We start from the raw sequence: 20,864 nt of genomic DNA on the forward strand, positions 1-20,864 counted from the left end.
GTTTGCTAAGTGATTCAGTCTTTAAAAAATACTTTCTATTTTGTTTTTTAATAAAACAATTTCACAGAACTTAGGTAGACAGTGGGATTATGCACAACTGAACTGGCAGACCTGAGGGCACCTCTCTGAGATAACAAGAGTTCATTTTAAACAAAATCTACTGCCAAAGCAACAGAACCAGTTTAGAAAAAGGCGTTAGCTCAGAGAGGACAATGATTCTCACGGGAAGGTTTTGCAAAAGAAAAAAATCTCTGTGTATACCTACATGTATTTTTAATTTAGCTTCAGATTTTAGAAAGCAATTCTGTTTTCCCAGGATTTTGTACCCTCCGCTTCAGCCTCTGTCCCAAACCTCCACTTTTTTTTTTTAATTTGCAAGAGTTAACCCTAAAATATGAATTATGCAAGTGGAGACACATGAGCAAACACATTAAGGAGTCTGAAAATAAACATTTCAACTACTTTTAGTTTATTGTATTTTAATCACCAAAGGAACTCGTACATGTCAGCCACTGACGATGCCCTGTAATTACTGCACTAGCGACATAGATTTAGCATCTTTGTTTACTGTTAGTCATAACTTGGATGTCCGCAGACAAGGCTTTATGCTGGCTTATTAAAAAACAACAACAAATCAAACAAGACTGAAAAAGTTTCCTCTAGAAATAAATAGTTACCACTGCACTTTCATCTAAGTTTCATAATCCAGGTGGTAGTTCATGACACCTCTTCAGGTTCAATTTATGCTTCTCAAAGCATTAGAAACATTGTTCGGGACGCCAGGAATGTGCCTACAGAGCCAGCTGCAGCTCCAAAGATTACTGGCCTGGTTATGTGGAGACACCAATTTACACTTGAGTACTTTTTAAGTGTAACTCTTGCTATAAAGTGTTTGTGGGCATTCCAGGCCTCAACCCAAACATCCTAGGTACTAAGCAGCACTAGGTATGTTCATTACATTGTTTCTGAGACATACAAATTAGTTTTACTGCCCTCTATAAATGCTTATCTGTATAGTCATTTTGCAAATAAAGATGCCAAACTGTTTCTTTGACTCTAGATTACTTCAGGTTCTGGATATCGCAAGAGTTATTTCCCCTCACTATGTCAACAACTTAATACTCTGACAAGCTGAGCCCTCCTCAGACTACCTAACATCATAAACACTCCAGAATTATGCTTAGAATAAGAAAGGGAGGAAAGAAAAGCCATTGCGTGAATGGGTGCTCAGCATGCTCTTTGTAGCCAGCAGCTTCAACACTGGCACAACTGTTATTACAGGCAAAATTCCACAGAACCAGTCAGGTGGTCTTACAGACCCACACTTCACAACTCAGCTACGCAAGCTCAGAATAAGTCAGTAACAACTATAACACATGGTGATGGAAAAGCAGAGCATATCACCTCTATTGCCACTGTTCGGCCTGTTGGCCAAAACCAAGTGTATAATTAAGCAGAGCAGAACAGACGCATATATTAAGGGAGCTTTAGAAATGTAAAACAGCGGCTAACACCTCACTGGCAATAAAGAATCATGCTATGAGACAATCCGTGCTACCTGAACCTGCCCTGAGGAGGAGAAGGAAGCAGAATTCTTCTCTTTCCCTCCACTCTGAAGTCAGCGTTAAAAACTGCACCCAACTCTGACACAAAATCCAAACAAACATAAGCCACACAGAAATTACTGCTAGTACTTCCGCCGGTCCTTCCTCCTCAACAGAGCGACATCAAAAGATTTACCTTCTTTCTCAAGGTGTATACATAGATCACCAAAAAGAAAATCCAGTTCATCTGAAATGCTATCCTAAGTTAAGGCTTCACAACAATTACATTAACTCCCTAGAAAGTATTCAGAGTATAAAACACAATACCTAACAAAACACTCTCTACTCTCGGCAAGCAACAAAGTTAATCACTCTTTCAGTACCTTTTCATGACCAGTAACTTAACGGATGATAAATCACAGCATCGGTTGTTATGACAAATAAATACGCCTTTACCCAACTTACAAACAGCAAATAGCACAATCAATTTTTGACACAAGCTAATGGGATTTAAAAAACAAATTTGTATCACTCGTACCGGTAAATCCACGCTGACATCTGTTCCATCCAGCAGTGCTACTCGGCAGGTAATGATGGATTTTGCATCCCCAGCCGCAGGGATGTGGGTTGCAGCTCTTTGGGCTTCTCTCAGCCGTTCCTTCTCAGCATGCTTACGCATAGACCGCCGTCCAAGCGTTCGACGGAAAAAGCTCAGCATCTTTGCTACAAAATCCAAGACAGAAAAAGAACACATCAACTTAGTTTCTCACACAAAATAAAGAATAACATCCCAAATTTACAGTTCTTGGGAAAAAGCCAGAACTTTGTTAAAGATAAAGATAAAGCCAGTTCTTTGATAAAGAACTGTTGTAGATTCACACAGCACTTTTTCTTCTTTGGATTTGAATACCCATGCTCTTGGGCTACTTCAAAAAAACCTCAGCTGTAAGCAGGAATTATATTCTGTAACCAGCTCTTGTCTCACTGTGCACGATTGATAGAGATCATTCCCTCGTGCGTCCAGGCCTGATTTAAAGGGTGCTTGCTTTCTATAACTCAAAAATGTGTCTTAAGAGAGTTTATCGGATGGCATTTTTGGTATCACCAGCCTCTGAGGGTGGCTAGGGCGATCACCAAGACAACCTATAAGTACCTTAGGGAAAAACAATCATTCATTAACTCAAGTGCTACCGCCCTCCTCCTCCTGATGTCCTCCCAAGAACTGAGAACTACCCACCACCACCTCTTTTTCTGACTGACACCTTTCTCATGGTAAAAAAACCAAGGTGTCAACGACCCCTCCAGCATTCTTATGCGTTAGTCACCAAGGACTAATTTTAATGTTATTATGAACAGTCACATCTCTTGCTAATTTGGAGCTCTGGAGCCAGCTCTGCCTGACCTTGCCTTGAGATGCGGAAAGGCTGCAAACACAGGTGATTACAGAAGAGAGGCGCGTTTGGCGCAGATCATGCTGAACACAAAATGCAACAGTGTCTGGCAAATCTCTAGATGAAAAAAAACGCTATCAGAGGAACATTCTGTCTAACTTTCAAAAAATATAATCACTTACATGAAGCTTTGCTTTAGTTTAAACATAAAATATTCCAGTTTTGCAACTTCTTGTATCAGAACGAGCAAATCTCCGGCTAATTTGGAGCTCTGGAGTCACCTCGCCTTTGAGACAGAGAGGGGATCACAGAGGAAGGCAGAGCTGTTTGCTGCAGACCACACCGAACACAAGGCATTAGAATCACAGAATGGTTCGGGCTGGAAGGGACCTTAAAGCCCATCCAGTTCCACCCCCCGCCATGGTTTACCGTCTCCACAGAACAGCACCGGGAAACGCGCCGTTTGTTTAGAAGCAAACACGCGACCGGAGGGGCTCTGCCTGGCTCCCAAAGCGCACCCTGACTCAGAACGAACTTCGCTAAACCAAAACGACCTCACTTTCCCTAACAGCCCCCCCCTCTGGCCCCGGCCTCAGCGCTCCCGTCCCAGGGAAGCCCCGGCAGGGGACGGCGCCGCGCGGCCCCGCGCCCCCCGGCCCCTCCGCTCACCTGCCGGGCGGCCCCGCGGGCGGCGGCGCTGCGGGAGCCCCGGGAGAGGCGGGGCCGGAACACGGCGGCGCGGGCGGTGCTTCAACGGGGTGGGCCGGGTCCTGCCGGCCGCCTTCGCGGCCCCGGCAGCCGCTGCTCGAGGAGGGGAGCGGGCGGCAAAGGCAGCGCTGCTCGCCGCGCAGCCGACCCCACATTAAAGGGGCGGAGCCCACGGCATCGCGGCCTCTTCCCCCCCCCGGGCCAGGTGGTTTCGCCCGGCGGGGGGCGATGGGCGCGCGGCGCGGCCCATGTGTTGCACACGTAGGGGGGGAGTGGGGGAACGGCCCATGTGCTGCAGAGGGAGGGGGAGCAGGGGAACGGCCCACGTGGTGCACGGGGAGGGGAGGCCCCTTACCCGAGATGGGGAGAGGGACCCGACGGCAGAAACGAGAAGCGCCTCGCCTTGAGCCTTCGGGATGGCATCGAGATGGGTTCTCTGGATTGAATAGAATGGTGCGGGATCGGGTACCGTTCTGTGATTCAACGTACCATGAGATCGCGTCTGTCCGGGGTGCAGCCCTCAAGGGATGAGCCAAACCAAAGTGCTCCCTGCAGATACATAAGGCTCTGTCACCTCCCGGTTCTGGTGTGGACAATATATGGACGGAAATAATTAGTTTATCTTTTGTTTAAATAAAGCATTTGGGAAGAAGGCTAAAAATAAACACTGATTCATTCCCTGTCAGGGAAGTTTCTCCTGTCAATTATCACATTGTTACTGCTGTTTTTAATCTAGTCAGATGGTGAGATTGGCAATCCCTTCTGCAGGGGCTTCTGGGTGTTATTTTGTAGAGAATCTTGCTGGAAGGACTGATTACTGCTTTTATGGGAGCCAGTGGGAGTTTGGCCACAGTCCTTCACGCATGTTAATTTGAGGGACTTCCAAATGTTAGCTAATGATCTCAGAGTTCTTTTTATGAAAAATGTGTGGGTTTGTTTTGGGGTTTCGTTGTTGTTTTTTTTTTTTTTTTAATTCCAACCAAGAGGCAATTAAGAGGGTCTGGGGAAAATTCTGCTTTGTAGTTCTGGACCAGCCTCTCTGCAATGCCTTCAGTCCTGGCATGAAAAATTCCAAAGCATGTATTGCTACCATACTCAGATATATTAATCATAGAATGGTTTGGGTTGGAAGAGACCTTAAAGATCATCCAGTTTCAACAGCCCTGCCATGGGGCAGGGACACCTCCCACTAGATCAAGTTGCTCAAAGCCTCATTGAACCTGGCCTTGAGCACCTCCAGGGATGGGGCACCCACGACTTCTCTAGGGAACCTGTGCCAGTGCCTCACCACCCTCACAGTAAAACATTTCTGCCTAATAACTAAACTAAATCTGAAACTTCTGCTGGCAGGGAGCAGATGTTTCCCTCCACAGTTCAGCCAAGCCCTCAGCTGCCAGCAGAAGACAAAGCCTCAATCAGATGCACTCTTAAAACATGGAGTTAAAAGAAAATCATCTCTTTAAATGTTGCCCAAAAGGATGATGCAACCATCACAAGGCAGGACTGTCCATACACCAATGCTGCTGGTGTTTATACACCAAAATAACATCATCGGGACAGGCTGTGATGACAAACCACAATGTTTTCTACACACAGCTGTGAAACCTGGGCTCAGATGACCTGCCATGCAGGGGAATGGGTGTAGTACACCTGCACGGCAAAATAAGCTCCAGTACCTAAATATATGTGAAGCTATCTGGATGTCATTTGCTGAAATGACCAAAAAAAAAAAAAGAAAAGCTGCCAGGTAATTGCCTAGCATTTGCTGCCCAGGCCACAGGCAAATTTCAGTGCTAGATGTCAGTTATTTTAGCCAACAGCAGAGCAACCTTCCTGCCACAAGCAGAAGGATCAAGATGAGCTCAGGGGAAAGGTGAGATTCAGGTTTGTGCCTAGTTATTTACTCAGGAACACAAATGACAAAATGGGAGAATTCAGGTATTTTTTTAACCTGCAGAGCAGGGACTCTACTTGCTCCTGCTAGTCTGTCATGAAATACGTGCGCAAGCTTGCTGTAAAGTTCCCAGACATAAAATCTTACTGTATTTCAAGAGGGTAAAAACAATATATCTTGAAGTTTTCACACATCTGATGAGTTGTCCGTACAGATCAAGTGACTGATCACTTGCATAACAAGGATGCTTAGTTTTTAGTGGAGATCTGTCATGGAAACAGTAGTTTCCTTCCCATTAAGGAATTCACATTTTTCTAATAGACAAAGCATTCATGGAAAATAAATTGCCTGATTCTTAGAGGTTGTCCCTAAATTCTCTGCCCATCTTCAGCTGTTTCCTCAAACTGAGCCACTGTCACTCACAAGTTCCCTTGTCACCACAAAAAACTGTTATTCCCTCTCAGTAGCTTCAGTGACACAAACTTTTTGCACGTTTTTGCTGTTCTTACTTCACACCAGCTTCTTTCTGCTCTTTACGTAATTAGTCTACTCCTTCCTCGTTGTTTGCTACTGAGGTACGATCCAAGTTATGCACATACAACACTGGTATCTGTGGTTTGTCTTCTATCCAGTCTTCTAGTTTAAACAAATCTCTTCCTACTTAATACCTCTTCTTACTTCTGTTTCTTTCCTTGAATGCTTTCCCAGTAGTTTATCTTTTTGTACTTCAAATCCAAACACCTTGCCCTCACTTTAAAGTTCTGAAATAATCAGTCAAGAACAGTTAAGAACTCAGAGGTCTCTGTCATAGAGACTCTTATCCCTCCTGAAATTTTTGTCTTGCCTCTTAAATACTTTAATCATGTTCTCCTACTTTGGCTTTGAACTTCTTCTTACTGTTTGGCAGCAAATATTTCATTACAAGCTTCAATTTGGAACTTTTGCTCTGCATATCGGTATTCCTCATGCCCTCAGTTTTGGGAGCAAACTATAATCTCTATTGAAAACTATATCTAAAACACTGTATAAAAGATAAATAGAGTTACTCTTCCATTAGAGCAAAACCTGCAATACATACTTTCAGGTAAAAAACTCTGGCTGCTACTGTCCTCCTTCTGTAGCTGAGCTATTTCACTCCTAACAACTTAGCACCCTCTTCTAGTGCTCAGTCCATAGGGCTGTATTTATGACATACAATGTCAAAATTAAAACACCAGATGAGCATCATGTGGTGTCAGAAGCATGTAAAACCAGCATAGCAAACCGTGTGTACAGTAGTAAGAAAATCGCAAAAAAATTAAACTTTAAATTACTAAAGCACATCTTTATTTTGCAATTAAACAATTAAGATCCACAAGTAAACTATATATATATATTTTCAAGTCTGTACCTAGACAACTATTTGTCAACTGAAATTAAATATATCCACAAAATATGCATAACAGCATTTTTTCACATAATAGAATGAAATTTTACTTAAGACTAAAACAAGACTTGTTAAATGTTAATTAGCATATTTATCCTGGGAACTGCTGGTTTTCGGTAGAAGTTAGTGTATCATTTTAATGGCAAGAAACTTCATTTTATCAAAATGAGGACAAATACATAAGGCCCTTTAAAGCATACAGTAGCTGCAGTGACAAAAGCTGAATTTATTTTCACATTGTCCAGTGTTGACCAATTTCAAGTTTCGATCATTTTCAATCAAACACCTCAGCTGTTTAGCCAAAGGGTTGTGTTTCGGTTTTCTTTTCCTCCCCCTCATGTGCTTTTAAACAAATTTATAGGCAAAAGTCTACTTCTGGGAAGAACCTTCCCATTCCCCCAACATTAATAATAAGTACACAAGAGTTAGTCTAAACAACAAAAGAGCTATTCAGTTCTGAGATGATTTACTTCACACTTGCAGTCCATCATTCAGCAGTATGAATCAGAGATTGAATTTGACAACTGAAAGCCACAGCTGGGAATGCAAATTAATTACCAGAAGTAACTAGCAAAAAATATTGCCACCATCTGATTGTTAATAATGACCTAAATAATATTCTTCCCTTTGTATATACACATAGTATAGCACCTGTTACAGGAAAAAAAAAATCCCTAGCCTTACACAGAGCCCTGCCAAATTGACTGGTTAAAATGGGATCACCGGTAAACAAACCAAAACACATAAAAACAAATCTGGGTAACACCAAATAAAATAAACCCTTCATTTTCTTACCTTAAATTTCCTGTAAGATTATATATAGGTTGTTACTGTGGTGCCCCAATGTATTGAGATAATTGCACTGAATGTTTCTAGTCTAGTCTTTGTGGATATATTCTAGTTAAAGAAAACAACAGCTTAATGTAAACTGTTTAACCCCTTCACTCATGTCTCCGGCTCCTGGCCTAGGAGTAAAAGGGTGACAACTTCTTTAAACTTTGTTGTGCATTACCTTTAGTTATCAAAATTCAAATAAGTTAAGTAAAAAAAACAAATACTGATTTCCAGGTAACTGATCTCATGTTAAAAATAATGCTTAGCAGAAACATTTACAGTAAACATAGCTAATCTGCAGCTGAGAGAGATCACAGAGACAAATGTACGAGTACCCTGTAGTTTGTTTGCACCTTTTTTTTTTTTAACTTTTTTATTTTTATAAATGTGAGCTTTCTATTCAAGACAGGAAAATGGAAATGATAGAATTACTTATATCTATTTTCTGAAAGTCCATAAGAAACACGCACAATAAACCAGAAATGGTTGCAACAATAGAAAGCATTCGTACCAGGGTGTAATCCAAATCATCTCTGTACGGAAACCCCTTAAGTATCTCTCTCGAAACCCAATTTATTTTGTCCAATTGTTAAGTCAGTAGTAAGTGTGAGATAAAGTGCTACTATTCAAACATCAGAACACTTTGAAAAAAACAAACCTCCACCCTTTATAATGTGTAAGCTTGCTAAACACGAAATAAAACAACTAACAAACTGTCAGCCAGTCCATGAAACCACAGTTCCTACTGTAACAGATTAGAATGATAAAAATTGTAGTGGCAATTTTTTTAAGTGAGGCTACTGGTCCAAAGAAATCAAAACCTCCACATTTTTTAACTGAAAGTGTCAGCATTTTTTTTAAAAAGTGATTTCTCTCAGATTCTTACCATTGAACTCTCTATGAGCAAAAAATGCCAAAGCCAAGAGCCAGAGCTTACAGCTGATGCATCAGTTAAAAACTAACAGCTGGTGAAACCCTATGAACTTAAAAGATGCACATTCATGGTAGCAACCAGCACAGAAGTAAAAGTCAGCAATAACAAACTGGCTTCTCTTGCAGACTGCTAAACCAAACCAAACACACACCAAAAAAAAAAAAAAAAAAAATCAACCAATCGACCATTTTCCCCTTCAAACAGCTTCCCAATCACCGCTAACTATAAACCCTGCAATTTCATGCAAGATCCAATCAATGAATATGTTTTTACCAGATTTACTTATGTTGGCTCCTAGCACTAAAAGTAGCAATTGGAAAACAGCTTTTCCAGTCTCAAGACTGAAGGTGGGTACGTAAATTAGCAAATACACCCAGCCAGCCGTGGACCTCAGATGTGAGCTACAAAAAGATTACAGGTGACATTACAGAGCACCATTCCTGTACTTTGTAGAAGTCCAAATACACAAAATTTTAATTCAGACCATTACCTAATCCCTCCCTTCATCCTCGGGGCTGAGGATCTTGGATCACCTGCGTAGCGGCTCTACAGTCAAAACTACAGCAGACTTATTGGACAACCTGCTTTCACTTGCAAATTGGTGAATCTGTAGAGTTTTTTCAAGCTCATGCTAATTCCCTGAGCCATCAAACATCACCCACACACCTGCACACACACTGCAGAAGCATAAAAATATCACATAATTCAGCTCCACGGCATAGCTGGAGCTCCAGCATTGCTAACCCTATTGCTTCTCTCCCTGGGCAGTGCAACTGCAGCAGGTCTGCTGCATTTTGGCTCTTCCTTAGGTACCACAAAGCTTCTTGGTAAGTCTCCGCACAAAGTTGCTGGCCACATGGGTTCCATAACAAACTTGTGTTCCTCCCAACTGTTTTCTCACCCGTTCTGTAATAAATGGTGTGCCAGACTGTAATCAGATACTGTAGAAGTGTTATTGCTTTACCTACATGGGACATAAGCTTAGAAGTTTTAACAGATAAATGTGGAAGAAATGGTCAGCTAGCATTAAGTGTAGCGAGGAAAAAAAATAAAATCAAGATCTCTACACTACTTAAGATTTGCTGGTTATTTAAAACATCAAATGCTTCCAAATTCAGGATAAATTAATTCTTAAGCTTTTAATATCTGATATATCTTAAACAGTGTTTCTCAAAGGGGATTGGCTGGCAATCTGTAGGTGGTTTATTAAACAATATCTGCATCTTATTTCATATTTAGCAAAAATTAAAAATGCCCCCAAAGCACTCTCAAAGCCTCCACAAGAGCCCCACGTCTTTCTACTAAACCTCCCTTTCAAATCCACCTGAAATAAGAGATGGTAGTGGTAGTTTTCAATCCGAACCTAAAAGGAAAACAGAAGTCTTAACATTATACATTGGCACAAACCTGTCATAATATTGCTCTTATTTACAATGAAAACTTCCTTCTTTTTTTTTTTTAAACTGGATTTGTATAGTGGAAATATTACAAACGTTCTCTTTCCCACACCCACCCAACATTTTTCCTAATCAAATGGTATGAAAATAATTATTCATAAAATCCAACAGTCGTAACACCGATCAGGTATAGGTCTATAGGTCATTATGTCTGAAAGATACATTCATGTTTTGTACAGCCTGAAACATACAAAAACTTCTTTAAAAACTCTCAAGGATGATACAGATCCTCATAACAGAGTAAAATATTTAGCAGTTTTGCTTTTTTTGGCCATACAAAAATATTTTAAAGGCCATTTATACCACAACAGGTAGAAACATTTGAACAAATTATTTATGGCGCAGAAAGGCTTCTATGCTGTTCTCTTTCCCAGACAGTTTTTGGTTACCACTCTCCTGGATTTGGAGGAGCCAAAAAGCCACAGAGTCTGCAATGGCCAAATATCTAAGAATAGTTACTTTGTTCTAATTTTTTTTCCCCAGTGCAACTGGTTAATACACTACAAATCAGCTTAAGTCAGTGCAGAGGAACGTTTCTGAAGAGACCTATTACTCTTGCCTGTGTTTGTAATCAAAACAGTAATGACATATAACCAATAAATATCCCACACTTACTTGTGGTATAAATGGTTTTTTTGAACTCAAACTGCTTTGGCAACTTTACATAAGAATATTTAAATATATGACATACCAACACTACAGAATGTTGCTATTAACTCAATTTCTGGTTTCCCTCAGAAAAAAAAGAAAATTCTACTTTCATTTACAACCTGACTATGAAGAACATTTATTTCAATGTAATGGAGAAATTATTTTAATTTTTAGATATTAAGTGCTGAATTTACTTTCCAACTAGTCAGCATCTCAGCTAATAATCTCATCACACGGAAATTAAAGCTTATACTTTCCTAAAGAAGAATTTTCTTTTTTTGCAAATGGCTTAAAGTAAAACTGAGATTAAAGCTACCTTATTATTCTCTTTCAGTTCATCAGATCTAGAGATTCTTGTGAGATACATTTTTCACTGAGGGATAATATTGATTTAAGCATCAAATCTAGAAACGTAAGTAGCAGGGCCACAGGCCACCTAATATGATTCTGTCTTCTAAAAATATTTTAAACTCTATCTTCCATTTGGCATTGTGGTTCACATTTATTACGAAGTCATAAACCAGGATTTCACTTTGCCTGAATCCATTTTCACTTAATATTTCATAGCTGATTTCATTCTCTTTCAAATATCCATAGAACACAGTATATTATATAATATAATTCTTCAATAGTTAAAAATTATTTAGCGTAGAACTTGGCATTTTAATTCTATGCTCTATATAACTTACAACAAATTTTTTTCTGGATAAACATTTTCAGGAAACCAATACAATAAATTAAAACTTTTAAATAGAGGGCACAAAGATATGTTGTCACAAGGCAGTCAAATAAGTGACTGATTTTTTTCTTACAGTATATTACAGGGGACACCTTGCTTCTGATTTGGTTTCTCCTATGCTGGAAAAACATTAAAACCCCAGGACATTTATCTATCCTTAGAATGAGCTCACATACTGTATCAGACAGACATTTCTTACAAATCTTCTACCTACTTAAATAAGAAGCAACCCATACCACCTGGAACAATTTTGCACAAGCACAACAGAAGTTGACTGGGTCATTATGGAATTAAAATCAAGTTCTGGGACAACTTCATAGTGTTCTCCTCCCTCCCCCCTGCCAAACAATTAAAAAAAAAGGCAGACCTGTACGAACATGGCTTGAAATCAACTATGAGGACTTAAAAAGTAATCAGTTAGCAGATAATGGAATTAAATCACATCTGATTGTAAGTTCAACTTAATTATCAGTGCTATTAGAGAGTTATGTTCTAATCAAGTAAGACAGCTATTCTCAATCAAAGGATAAACAGAAGTATCAGCTTCTAACAACCTACCAGCATTTCATAGTAAGCTGCTAGTAAGTTACTAGTTGGAAGGAATAAAGGAATGTGTCAGATTTTTCACCTAACTACAACACAGCAGCATACAATGCTCATTCATTAAGTTGGCAGAGGTGCTTTTGCTACTAAAAGTAGCACGCAGATACTGGTATAAGGAAATAGGGAATGGTATTTCCATGACCCCTTGCGGTAACACATTCCAAGCACCAAGGGCTGTTTTTAAAATCTGATCCCATTAAGATAAATATGACAGGACAATACCACCCCCGCAGAATCATGAGTGCCTTTCACTGGATGTACGCTGTAAGTCTCAAGGCACTTAAGGGGTTAAGACATAATGCATGCACTAGTTCCCATCACGTAATATTAAGTCACATGAATCAGAATACACCAGTGTATGACACACAAGCTGTGTCAAAGAAATGCTGTTTATTGATTTATTTTTTAAATTTTTATTGTTACTGTTTTGTACAAGATGCTGGTAAGTGGGCAATTATGCAGCTACTGCTGGGTTAACACAGACGCCAGCTTTCCTCTAACAACCAGCTGGTCTCTAGTAAGGGTGTAGGACAAAGTGTGCTGCATCAGTCGGCAGTGTGTATCTATCTAGTATCTGCAATATTGCTAATGTTGTAAAAAACAAAACACTGACAGTCTGTACATAGTAAATAAACCTAGCACTGGAAAAAGACCATGGCTTAGTGTATTTTTTCACTTGTTTTTCATTTTAAGAGACATGGGTGTAAAACAGAGTGAAATAATTCCAAGCCTTGTTTGTAGCAATTCAACCAGAAGCGCAGTATATGGCACTACAATGAAATATCGCAGATTACCCTGAACACAATTAGTTCTTTCAGTTTATGGTTTGTTCGGAGCAAAGCACGAAAAAAAAGTCTTCAAACAGATGAAGGTTAGAAGAGTTTCAGAGACTGATTTTGTTTCAACGTAAAGTGCAACAGTGCTGAAGTTTTCAAAGTCCTTTGTCAATCCTTTGCTGTACTTCACTATCATTTCCTGCAAGCAGTATTATGGCACAAAGAATGCTGCCAGTTCATTAGAGAGGACAGGATTCCTCAATTGATATCCAATGTTTTTTTTTTCCTCTTTACTTATGCAGTGATGGTTGTAAAGGTTTAATAAATCCTTCTTCGTATACCTTCAAAATAGCTTCACAGACAAATCTGTATTGACTCTGAAAAGGAAAGTAGATACTGTAAACTGAAAAGAAATGTAACTGAACCATGTCATTTGGAAGCAGAAAAGGCCGCTAAGATTTCCACATCCCATTCTCCTGACAGGCCAAGAACTGTGCTTCAAAATTAGTTTACGAAACACAAAACAGCAGAAACTTTACATTAAATCATCTTGTTTCTCAACAAAAGAATGGAATGAACAGCACTTGGAAATATATACCAAAAGTCATACCCACAAAACCAGCATTATTATTATTATTACAACATGAGCTATTTAGTTCTCTCCTCTTCATTTCACTGCTGAAGTTTCACTGACCTGAGGTTTCCATGCACTTGGATCTAGAAGATACAGTTTCAAAGCATATATACACACTTGAATTCTGGCATGTTACTGGCAACTCCCTCTCAGAATGTGACAAAAAAGAAAACAGTTCCATGTCTTAAAAATCCAGAACTCCATTTTATTAATGTTATATATACTAACTCTGCAATGTATTCAAGTCTAGCACCCGCATACACAGAGGCCACAATATTTTGTTTTAAACATATAATAGTCAAAAAAAGCAAACAGTAATCAAATCAGAATATAATGTAAACAAAAAGAATAAAGCCACTGTTTGTAAAGCATCACAACTAACGCTGGATACTGCATAATGGTGTATACGCTGGTCAGACATTTTCAGTGTCATGGAATATCCCTTTATTCAGTGGTTAGTGATGTCAGATCTTGAATGGGCACAATAACAGGTTTAGTAATAAATCATTAATTGCTGCATTGTTGCATGTAAAATAAATTAGCTAAATGCATGCATATTTGTATAAAATACTTATTTTTCCTCCTATGCTCCCTCTAGGAGACTCTGATCTCCTCTCATACAGTACACACAAGCACTCATCCATAGGGCCATCTCGTGGACATGTAGTGAATTTTTCAGGATATACAACATCAGGGCTGGAGTGACAAAGGGGGAATTATAATAGCTAATGTTTATGAAATCTAAAAAAAAAAAAAACCCACTTGAAGTCTTTTATTGCCCCTTCTCCCTCTGATGCATCAAACACTTGTGCTTCACTGAAGCTTGAAAATTCTAGTTTCTCTAAGAAAAATGAGAAAACCAGAAGATATTTGGCACCTGCTGTGGAAATACAGATAAAACCCTTACCCCACTGCACCACCTACCTTTACTAATAAAAGTCTCTTCCTCTTTATGTATGCTAGAGAGATACGCTATTCATACTGTATAGTCAAACAGCAAGAGCCATCCTTTGTTTTTTGTGTATCATCATCTTCCTCATCCTTACCGTGCTAGGTGAATAATGCAACGTTTTTTAGTGGAATATGAATATTGGACAGCAGCACTGAATGACAGATGACCTAGAAATGGATGCCCATATGTACTTTTTCTAAGTCTGAATACTCTCTTATGAACGAAAAAAGGTTTATTCAAGTTTGATTAGAGGAACAGCAGCAGGGACATTTAAGTTACTACAATAGTAACTATGGGGGAGATTCGATACCGGAGCCAGTGCCTTTCCTCCTTCAAAATACTTCCTCTTTAAACGCTATAAACTACGAGGAAAACTAAACACCAGATTACTAAATAAAAGAAACAAAACCCAAAACCCAGGAACTGGTGAAAAAGCTTGGAACAATCAGGAGTCCAAGCCCTTTTTTTTTTTCTTTCTGAAAGACAACACAACTCAACCTTTCTATGTATTTTTGAAGAATGTATATCTCTGAGAGCAGTTTGTGTTTACAACACCTGGCTGATAAAAATACCCTAAATCTGTTCTAAAACTTATACAATTCTGAATTAATACATTAAAGAAATACTGCAATTATCTCATAACTCTCAAACGTTACAGATCCAGGAAAAATTCTAGCATCTTAAAACACATCAAATGTGAATAGAGCACCAAAGCATCTTGGCAGCAAGTTACATTTTCCAGACAAAACACACTTACAATTACTTTGGTATCTCTCACATGAAGCTTAATTGCACTGATTTCTAAAAATATTATCTTTCTGATTATTTCCCTTTGAGTCACCACAGGGCAGAGTTAAGGCTGGTTTTCATTATAAATAAGGCAACATAAAATGACTGAAGATTTTTCTTGCATGTTTTGGATCTTCCTGTGTTTAGCTTTTATACTACTCCTATTCTTAACAGCTAGAATTAGGCTCCTGCTCTCTCCACTGAGTAATTTTTCCACCGCTGACAACTGTCACTTTTGACACTAATTGCCAGGTATTCCTGAAACAGCTGCTGCTTTCTTTGAGTTTTCTTTTTAGAAATCTGAAGAACTGCTCCTTTTCGATAGCCTTGGCCATTTCTTCCTGCCCACAGCCAAGGCTATAGCTATGCTGTGTGACTCTGGCCCTCTATACAATATGATCAACAGCAAGTATTTAAAAAACCTGTCTAATGATGTGAGTAGATAATAGGAAATTATTCTTATCCAACACAGAACAGCAAGTATGATACTCACAGGTGTTTGGATCATCATGGCTCTTTGATCTCTCATGGTTCTTACAATATCTAATGGATAAACAGGCTGATTGCACTCAATGAGACACATAGCTGTCTCCATAGTGATAAGAACTCCTGTCCGTCCAATCCCAGCACTGGAAAAGAACAACAAAAAAACCCAAATGGAAAGTGAAACTAAGTGTCTGGAATATAGTTCACACTTAAACACCTTCTTTCTCAAGGAGTCTCTCGATTGATCTTTACTCTTCTCACACTATTAGGGTAGGGGTTAGAAAGATTGCATCTGTGTCACTGGAAGCCTCTACCTTGCCTGAACAGAGCACAAAGCAATCAGTGCAGAACTGTCAGTCCTTTGAAGAGGGACTGTCTTAGCCCAGCTATTCACTTGATCTGAACTTACAAACTGCTATTTATTCAGATCACAATAAGCCAACACTAAAACCAAACCCACAGAGATACTTAGCACCCCTTGTGTAACTTTGTGTCAATTTGACTGTTTCTGGAATGTTGGGCTGATTTGGTAAAATCCTGTGTAGGTTCTTGAAGTGACCCAAAGCTTCATATTTGCAGTAAGGAACAGAACAATTACTAGAGACTTTTGGAGAATGACAATAACAATAATTCTCTTAGTATTAAAAAGTACAAAAGAGATTCAACTTGTGCGTAGATTGAAAAGGAATACGTAACAGCAAGCCCTTCTGAAACAGGGAGGAACCTAACAAATACATCTTGGAATGGCAAAATTGTTCAAAGAGATACATGAATCATCTTTAGCTTAAAAATAAAAAGATTTCTATACTTATCTATGTACTGTTTTACATGTACATAAACCTCTCCACATGTAGCAATCCCCAGAGACTGAATATTTAACCTTGAACTTGATAATCAGTTTCAAATTTTTCATATTCAAGAAAATTATGTTGCACTTGACATAGAACACACGACCAAATCCATAGTTTCAGAAGTCAGCGTTACCTTAACTCATTAACTGACTGAAACACTATTTGCATGAAAGCGTTTGCTTCTAAATTAGTTAATATAAACATTACAATCTCAAAACTTAATTGTTCTGATTTTAAGTATAACTTTAAACCGCATCTGGACAAACTACTACTTTAAGTCTTTGCCCAGAAGGTGGCATCAAAGATACTAGATATTTCAGTGATGTCATGAGAATTTTACAAGATGTAAATGAGCTTGCTATATATAACAATTCAATAGCATTTTTTATTTCTCGAACTTATATATATACACACGCATATATATATATAATTTCGATGCAGGATGCTTTATCAAATCCATACAGCAACAGTATCCGCAAAAAAACCTAATTACTCATTTTAGAACTTCAAAAGATTCAAAGATGGGCAACAGCAATGATGGAAAACCTGACTACTTCTGTATTTTAAATATCAGGTAGACTAGGGCTCTTCAGTCTGAAAAAAGAAATCATTGCCTGATGGAGGGGAACACTGACAGAAGACATGAAAATCATAAAGGGCATGGACAGGACAGGTGGCTCACAATCTCATCTAGAACAAGAATCAGAAGCTGTTCAGCTAAATTAGTAGGGGCCTTGTAAAAGTAGGACGTGAACACAAGCTTGGACACAAGTGTTTCAAAGTGTTTCCTTTCCAGTCTAAGGTTTTTGTTACTTTACAATCTCTCTGGGGCTTTTTTGGTTTTGTTTTTAGTCTACTGTTATACTAAAAATCTGCTCTACCAGCTACATGGATTCTCCACACTAAAGGTGGTGGCTTAGTTCTGACAACAAGTTTCACCATGTTGTTGCACTAACGCCTTGTCCTGTTATACCAAACAGGCATTAAAAACTGTGCACACACAACATGGAGGAATCCCTGTGCTCCTTCAGCTTGACTCACTAGTGGGATTTAATTATACTCTCCAAAAGCTAACAAGTTACTCCAAGTAAATTATCTTGAACTGTAAAACTCCCTCTCTTTTCTGCTATGAAAAATAAAACTGTTAAAAACGTTAGTATTGAAATTACCAGCGTGGAGCTGAATCAATGACTCACTGACATGAATGAAATTTTTTATACACTCCAAAGTTGCTGTTCCAACAGTGTTTCTGAAGACCTGCAAGCTTGATATTGTCAAAGTTGTATTTGTCTGACATTTTCAGCATATCAACCAAAAATATATCAATAGTGGAAGCTGAGAAACAATATAATTTAAGACAGTGGCATGCTGGTACTGGCTTCCCTAGTTAGTAGGATTCGCTCTGACTAGCATAATGCAGAAGAAAGAGCAAAAACAATAAACCACACAATTTCTGATGCACAAAGCAGAAGAGAAAATGTGTTTCTTTCATCTTCTTCAATAAATGTCTAGTCCATTTGTAGATAGTCTTTAAATTGGATAGTCTTTAAATTGATTTTATCCCTCTCAGCTTCTCTCTGAAACAGGAATGATGCATAGCCGAGTCAGGAACACCCTCTAGGGAGTATTTGGCAATTTAGGGGTCAAATATTATTCAAAGAACTGCTCACCAAAAATCAGTATAGCACATGTTCATTTGAAGACATTTGTCTTTATGCATTATTATGGTTTACTAATTAGCTATTTTAAAGGATTAGGATTTGGAAATTTACTGTAGCAATGTAGAACACTATTAAAAACTACTGCACAAGAAAAACAAACCCTCACATTTCACGTGCAAATAAAAGTTTGAGTAACAGTTATTTTACTTCATGACAAAAGCATGTCATCTTAATGTATAGATCAAAATATCATACCTAAGATTGCCAACTTGAAAAAGTGCCTTGTATTTGATCACTATGCATACCACTCATGTTTTCTGCTATGGATTATTTATACAGCCATTCTGGAGTTTTGTGGAATAGTCACCATGAGAAAAACCTAAATATTTTTTGCCATTCCCTGAATTATTGTTTAGACTCTAGCAGAGGCATTTAAACTGCAAACAAAACTAAAATAAAATCCCTACACAGATCAACGCATGTAGATACTCAAAATTTTGTGCGTTGAAATGTGATTAAAATTTTAAGTAACTGTTGAATTTCAATGTTGAACTCTCCTGTCATCTCCAAAGCAGACACAAATAAATGTCTATTTCAACAACAAAGCACAGAAAAGCTATTTAATGACAAATAGGTTCAGTCTGATGATTTAATACAGTTGGAAAAAAACAATACCTGCAATGAACAACAACAGGTTCTTCCCTGCCAGCCCTCTTCCTTCGCACAAGACACACAAAATCTAGGAAGTCGCTGGAATCATCAGGAACCCCATGATCAGGCCAGGCTATGTACTGGATTTGTGTTAGCTGGCGGCTTTCCTCTTTCTAATCAGAAATGTGACATTTATTCAATGGTAATTTAGGTCCCATTAAGCAAAAAAAAAAAAAGCCAAAATTAATACAACAAAATAAAATAATCAATGGTACATTACAGCAACTGGTATCTATAATAAAAGTGGCTTCAGGCAACCAGCAGCACATTATTAGTATTAATCATTGCTCATCCTGGATTTATTTTATAGTTAGGTATTTTTCTTAAAAAGAAAATAGGCCATCCATTAACGTTTACGCCTTCAATGGGTTAAAAAATTACACACAAATAATATAATAACAAATAACAGCATAGTAGTTCAAGGGTACTAACGACCTACCTGAGCACTAGATGTACAAAAAGGTGGTCACATTTTTCATAAAACAAATTTAACAGCAAGAGGTACTACCTTACCAGATCAAATGAGAGAACTGGGGTAGTGATGGGAAAGGCAGGACTTTCAGACATAAAAACTTTCCTTCAGCCCCCATCTGAACAGCAGCACTTTTGTTGGCTTTATCTGCAATTCTTAATTTTACCCAGCATACTACACAGAGGATGCAGAATGACTGTTTTCCACTCTCCCTCCTGCCTTTTGCTCTAATATCATAAGCATTATCTGCCTCTGGCTAGGAGAGGGGACAGGCTGTACAGTCAGTGTAAAAGCTGCATTTCGAAGGAGTTACCGCATGAATAACTTGTAGACACAGAACCCTTTACAGAGGATCCACTGCTTCTAAAAAATGAGCAATTGTCTTAATGGGACATTGGGAAGGACTTTTAACTGCAAATTGACTGAAAGGCAGCTCTATAAAACCCATCTCATCTGGCAAACCAAGCAGTGAGAAATGAGACAAGAATCAAATTCCAGATACTGATTTCCAAACATGTCTGAGATTGAAATGCTCACTCAGGAGGCTTTGAAAACTACACATGCCCCAAAAACCATGTAATGCCCGATCAAGAAGGTCCTCCTTTACATATATTTGCCAATTCTAATTGATCGTTTTCTCAGCAGAATTTATCTTCCACCTACTTGCACATACTCTCCAAGATGGAACTATTAAGAACTGTTTGCCTCTACAAAAACAGATTTTCAGTGGCAATAATGAAATGCCTCTAGTGTTACATGTGTTAAAAACATCAAGGCAATAATAAGTTTCTCAGCTGCTTTAGTGACTCTTTTTCCTTGGTCAGGGCATGAAAGACACCAGTAAAAACTTTCAAGACAAATAATACATCTTTTCTCTGATTTAAAACCAATTAATATGATTATAGGAACTGAATCCTTGTGGTATTTTGCTGGTGAAAGGTTCATTATCTTTCCAAGAACAAAACTTACAGTAAGTAAGTACATGGCAATATGACAAGTTTTCTAAAGGTCTCTAGAAATAAATAGTTCTATTTATGTGGATAGGTGATCAAATTCAAAATAGAGTCTGTTTAAGTAAGCTTGTGCTCATCTGTGAGGATTCCACAGATTAATACTTAAGAAACATATATTATTATTTTACCTCCAAATTCGTCAACGTCATTTCTCGAAAGACATAAGCAGGATTTCCTTCTTCTGAATGGCAGGTGATCTGGAAATTTCCATATGATGAACTTCCTGATGGCTCTGGCCAGTACTGATGGCATTTAACCTAAGTCAACACATTTTTAAAGAGGCCTGTGTTTAATTAAATTCGCAGAGTATTATTTTCATTCTCTCTAGTTCCTTATAC

The 20,864-nt window shown here is 38.5% G+C and overlaps 2 protein-coding genes across 9 annotated transcripts in view; both read right to left on the reverse strand.

The window, feature by feature from the left end:
• Nucleotides 1–3,835, reverse strand: part of EPB41L5 (erythrocyte membrane protein band 4.1 like 5) — a 57,992-nt gene extending 54,157 nt beyond the window's left edge. For 5 of the 8 annotated variants that reach the window (XR_008450358.1, XM_054069723.1, XM_054069721.1 and 2 more), the window contains exon 1: nt 2,083–2,267. Coding sequence is in view for 7 of the 8 variants with exons in the window: in XM_054069723.1 (XP_053925698.1) it covers nt 2,083–2,262 (180 nt within the window). In the remaining variant the exon portion in view is untranslated. Of the gene's footprint in view, nt 1–2,082; nt 2,268–3,117; nt 3,266–3,364; nt 3,506–3,604 lie in introns of those variants that run through there. The other 3 variants (XM_054069720.1, XM_054069719.1, XM_054069718.1) reach the window with 3 other exon arrangements.
• Nucleotides 3,836–11,283: 7,448 nt separating this feature from the next.
• The window catches only part of PTPN4 (protein tyrosine phosphatase non-receptor type 4), a 68,749-nt gene continuing 59,168 nt past the window's right edge, over nt 11,284–20,864 (reverse strand). The window contains exons 23-26 of the mRNA XM_009570483.2: nt 20,655–20,783; nt 19,006–19,154; nt 15,826–15,961; nt 11,284–13,334 (exon numbers count right to left, since the gene is read on the reverse strand). Coding sequence (XP_009568778.1) covers nt 13,248–13,334; nt 15,826–15,961; nt 19,006–19,154; nt 20,655–20,783 — 501 coding nt within the window. The 3' untranslated portion in view covers nt 11,284–13,247. The remainder of the gene's footprint in view (nt 13,335–15,825; nt 15,962–19,005; nt 19,155–20,654; nt 20,784–20,864) is intronic.

Source organism: Cuculus canorus, chromosome 6, assembly GCF_017976375.1.
Source record: "Cuculus canorus isolate bCucCan1 chromosome 6, bCucCan1.pri, whole genome shotgun sequence".
In the NCBI taxonomy this organism is placed as follows: domain Eukaryota; kingdom Metazoa; phylum Chordata; class Aves; order Cuculiformes; family Cuculidae; genus Cuculus; species Cuculus canorus.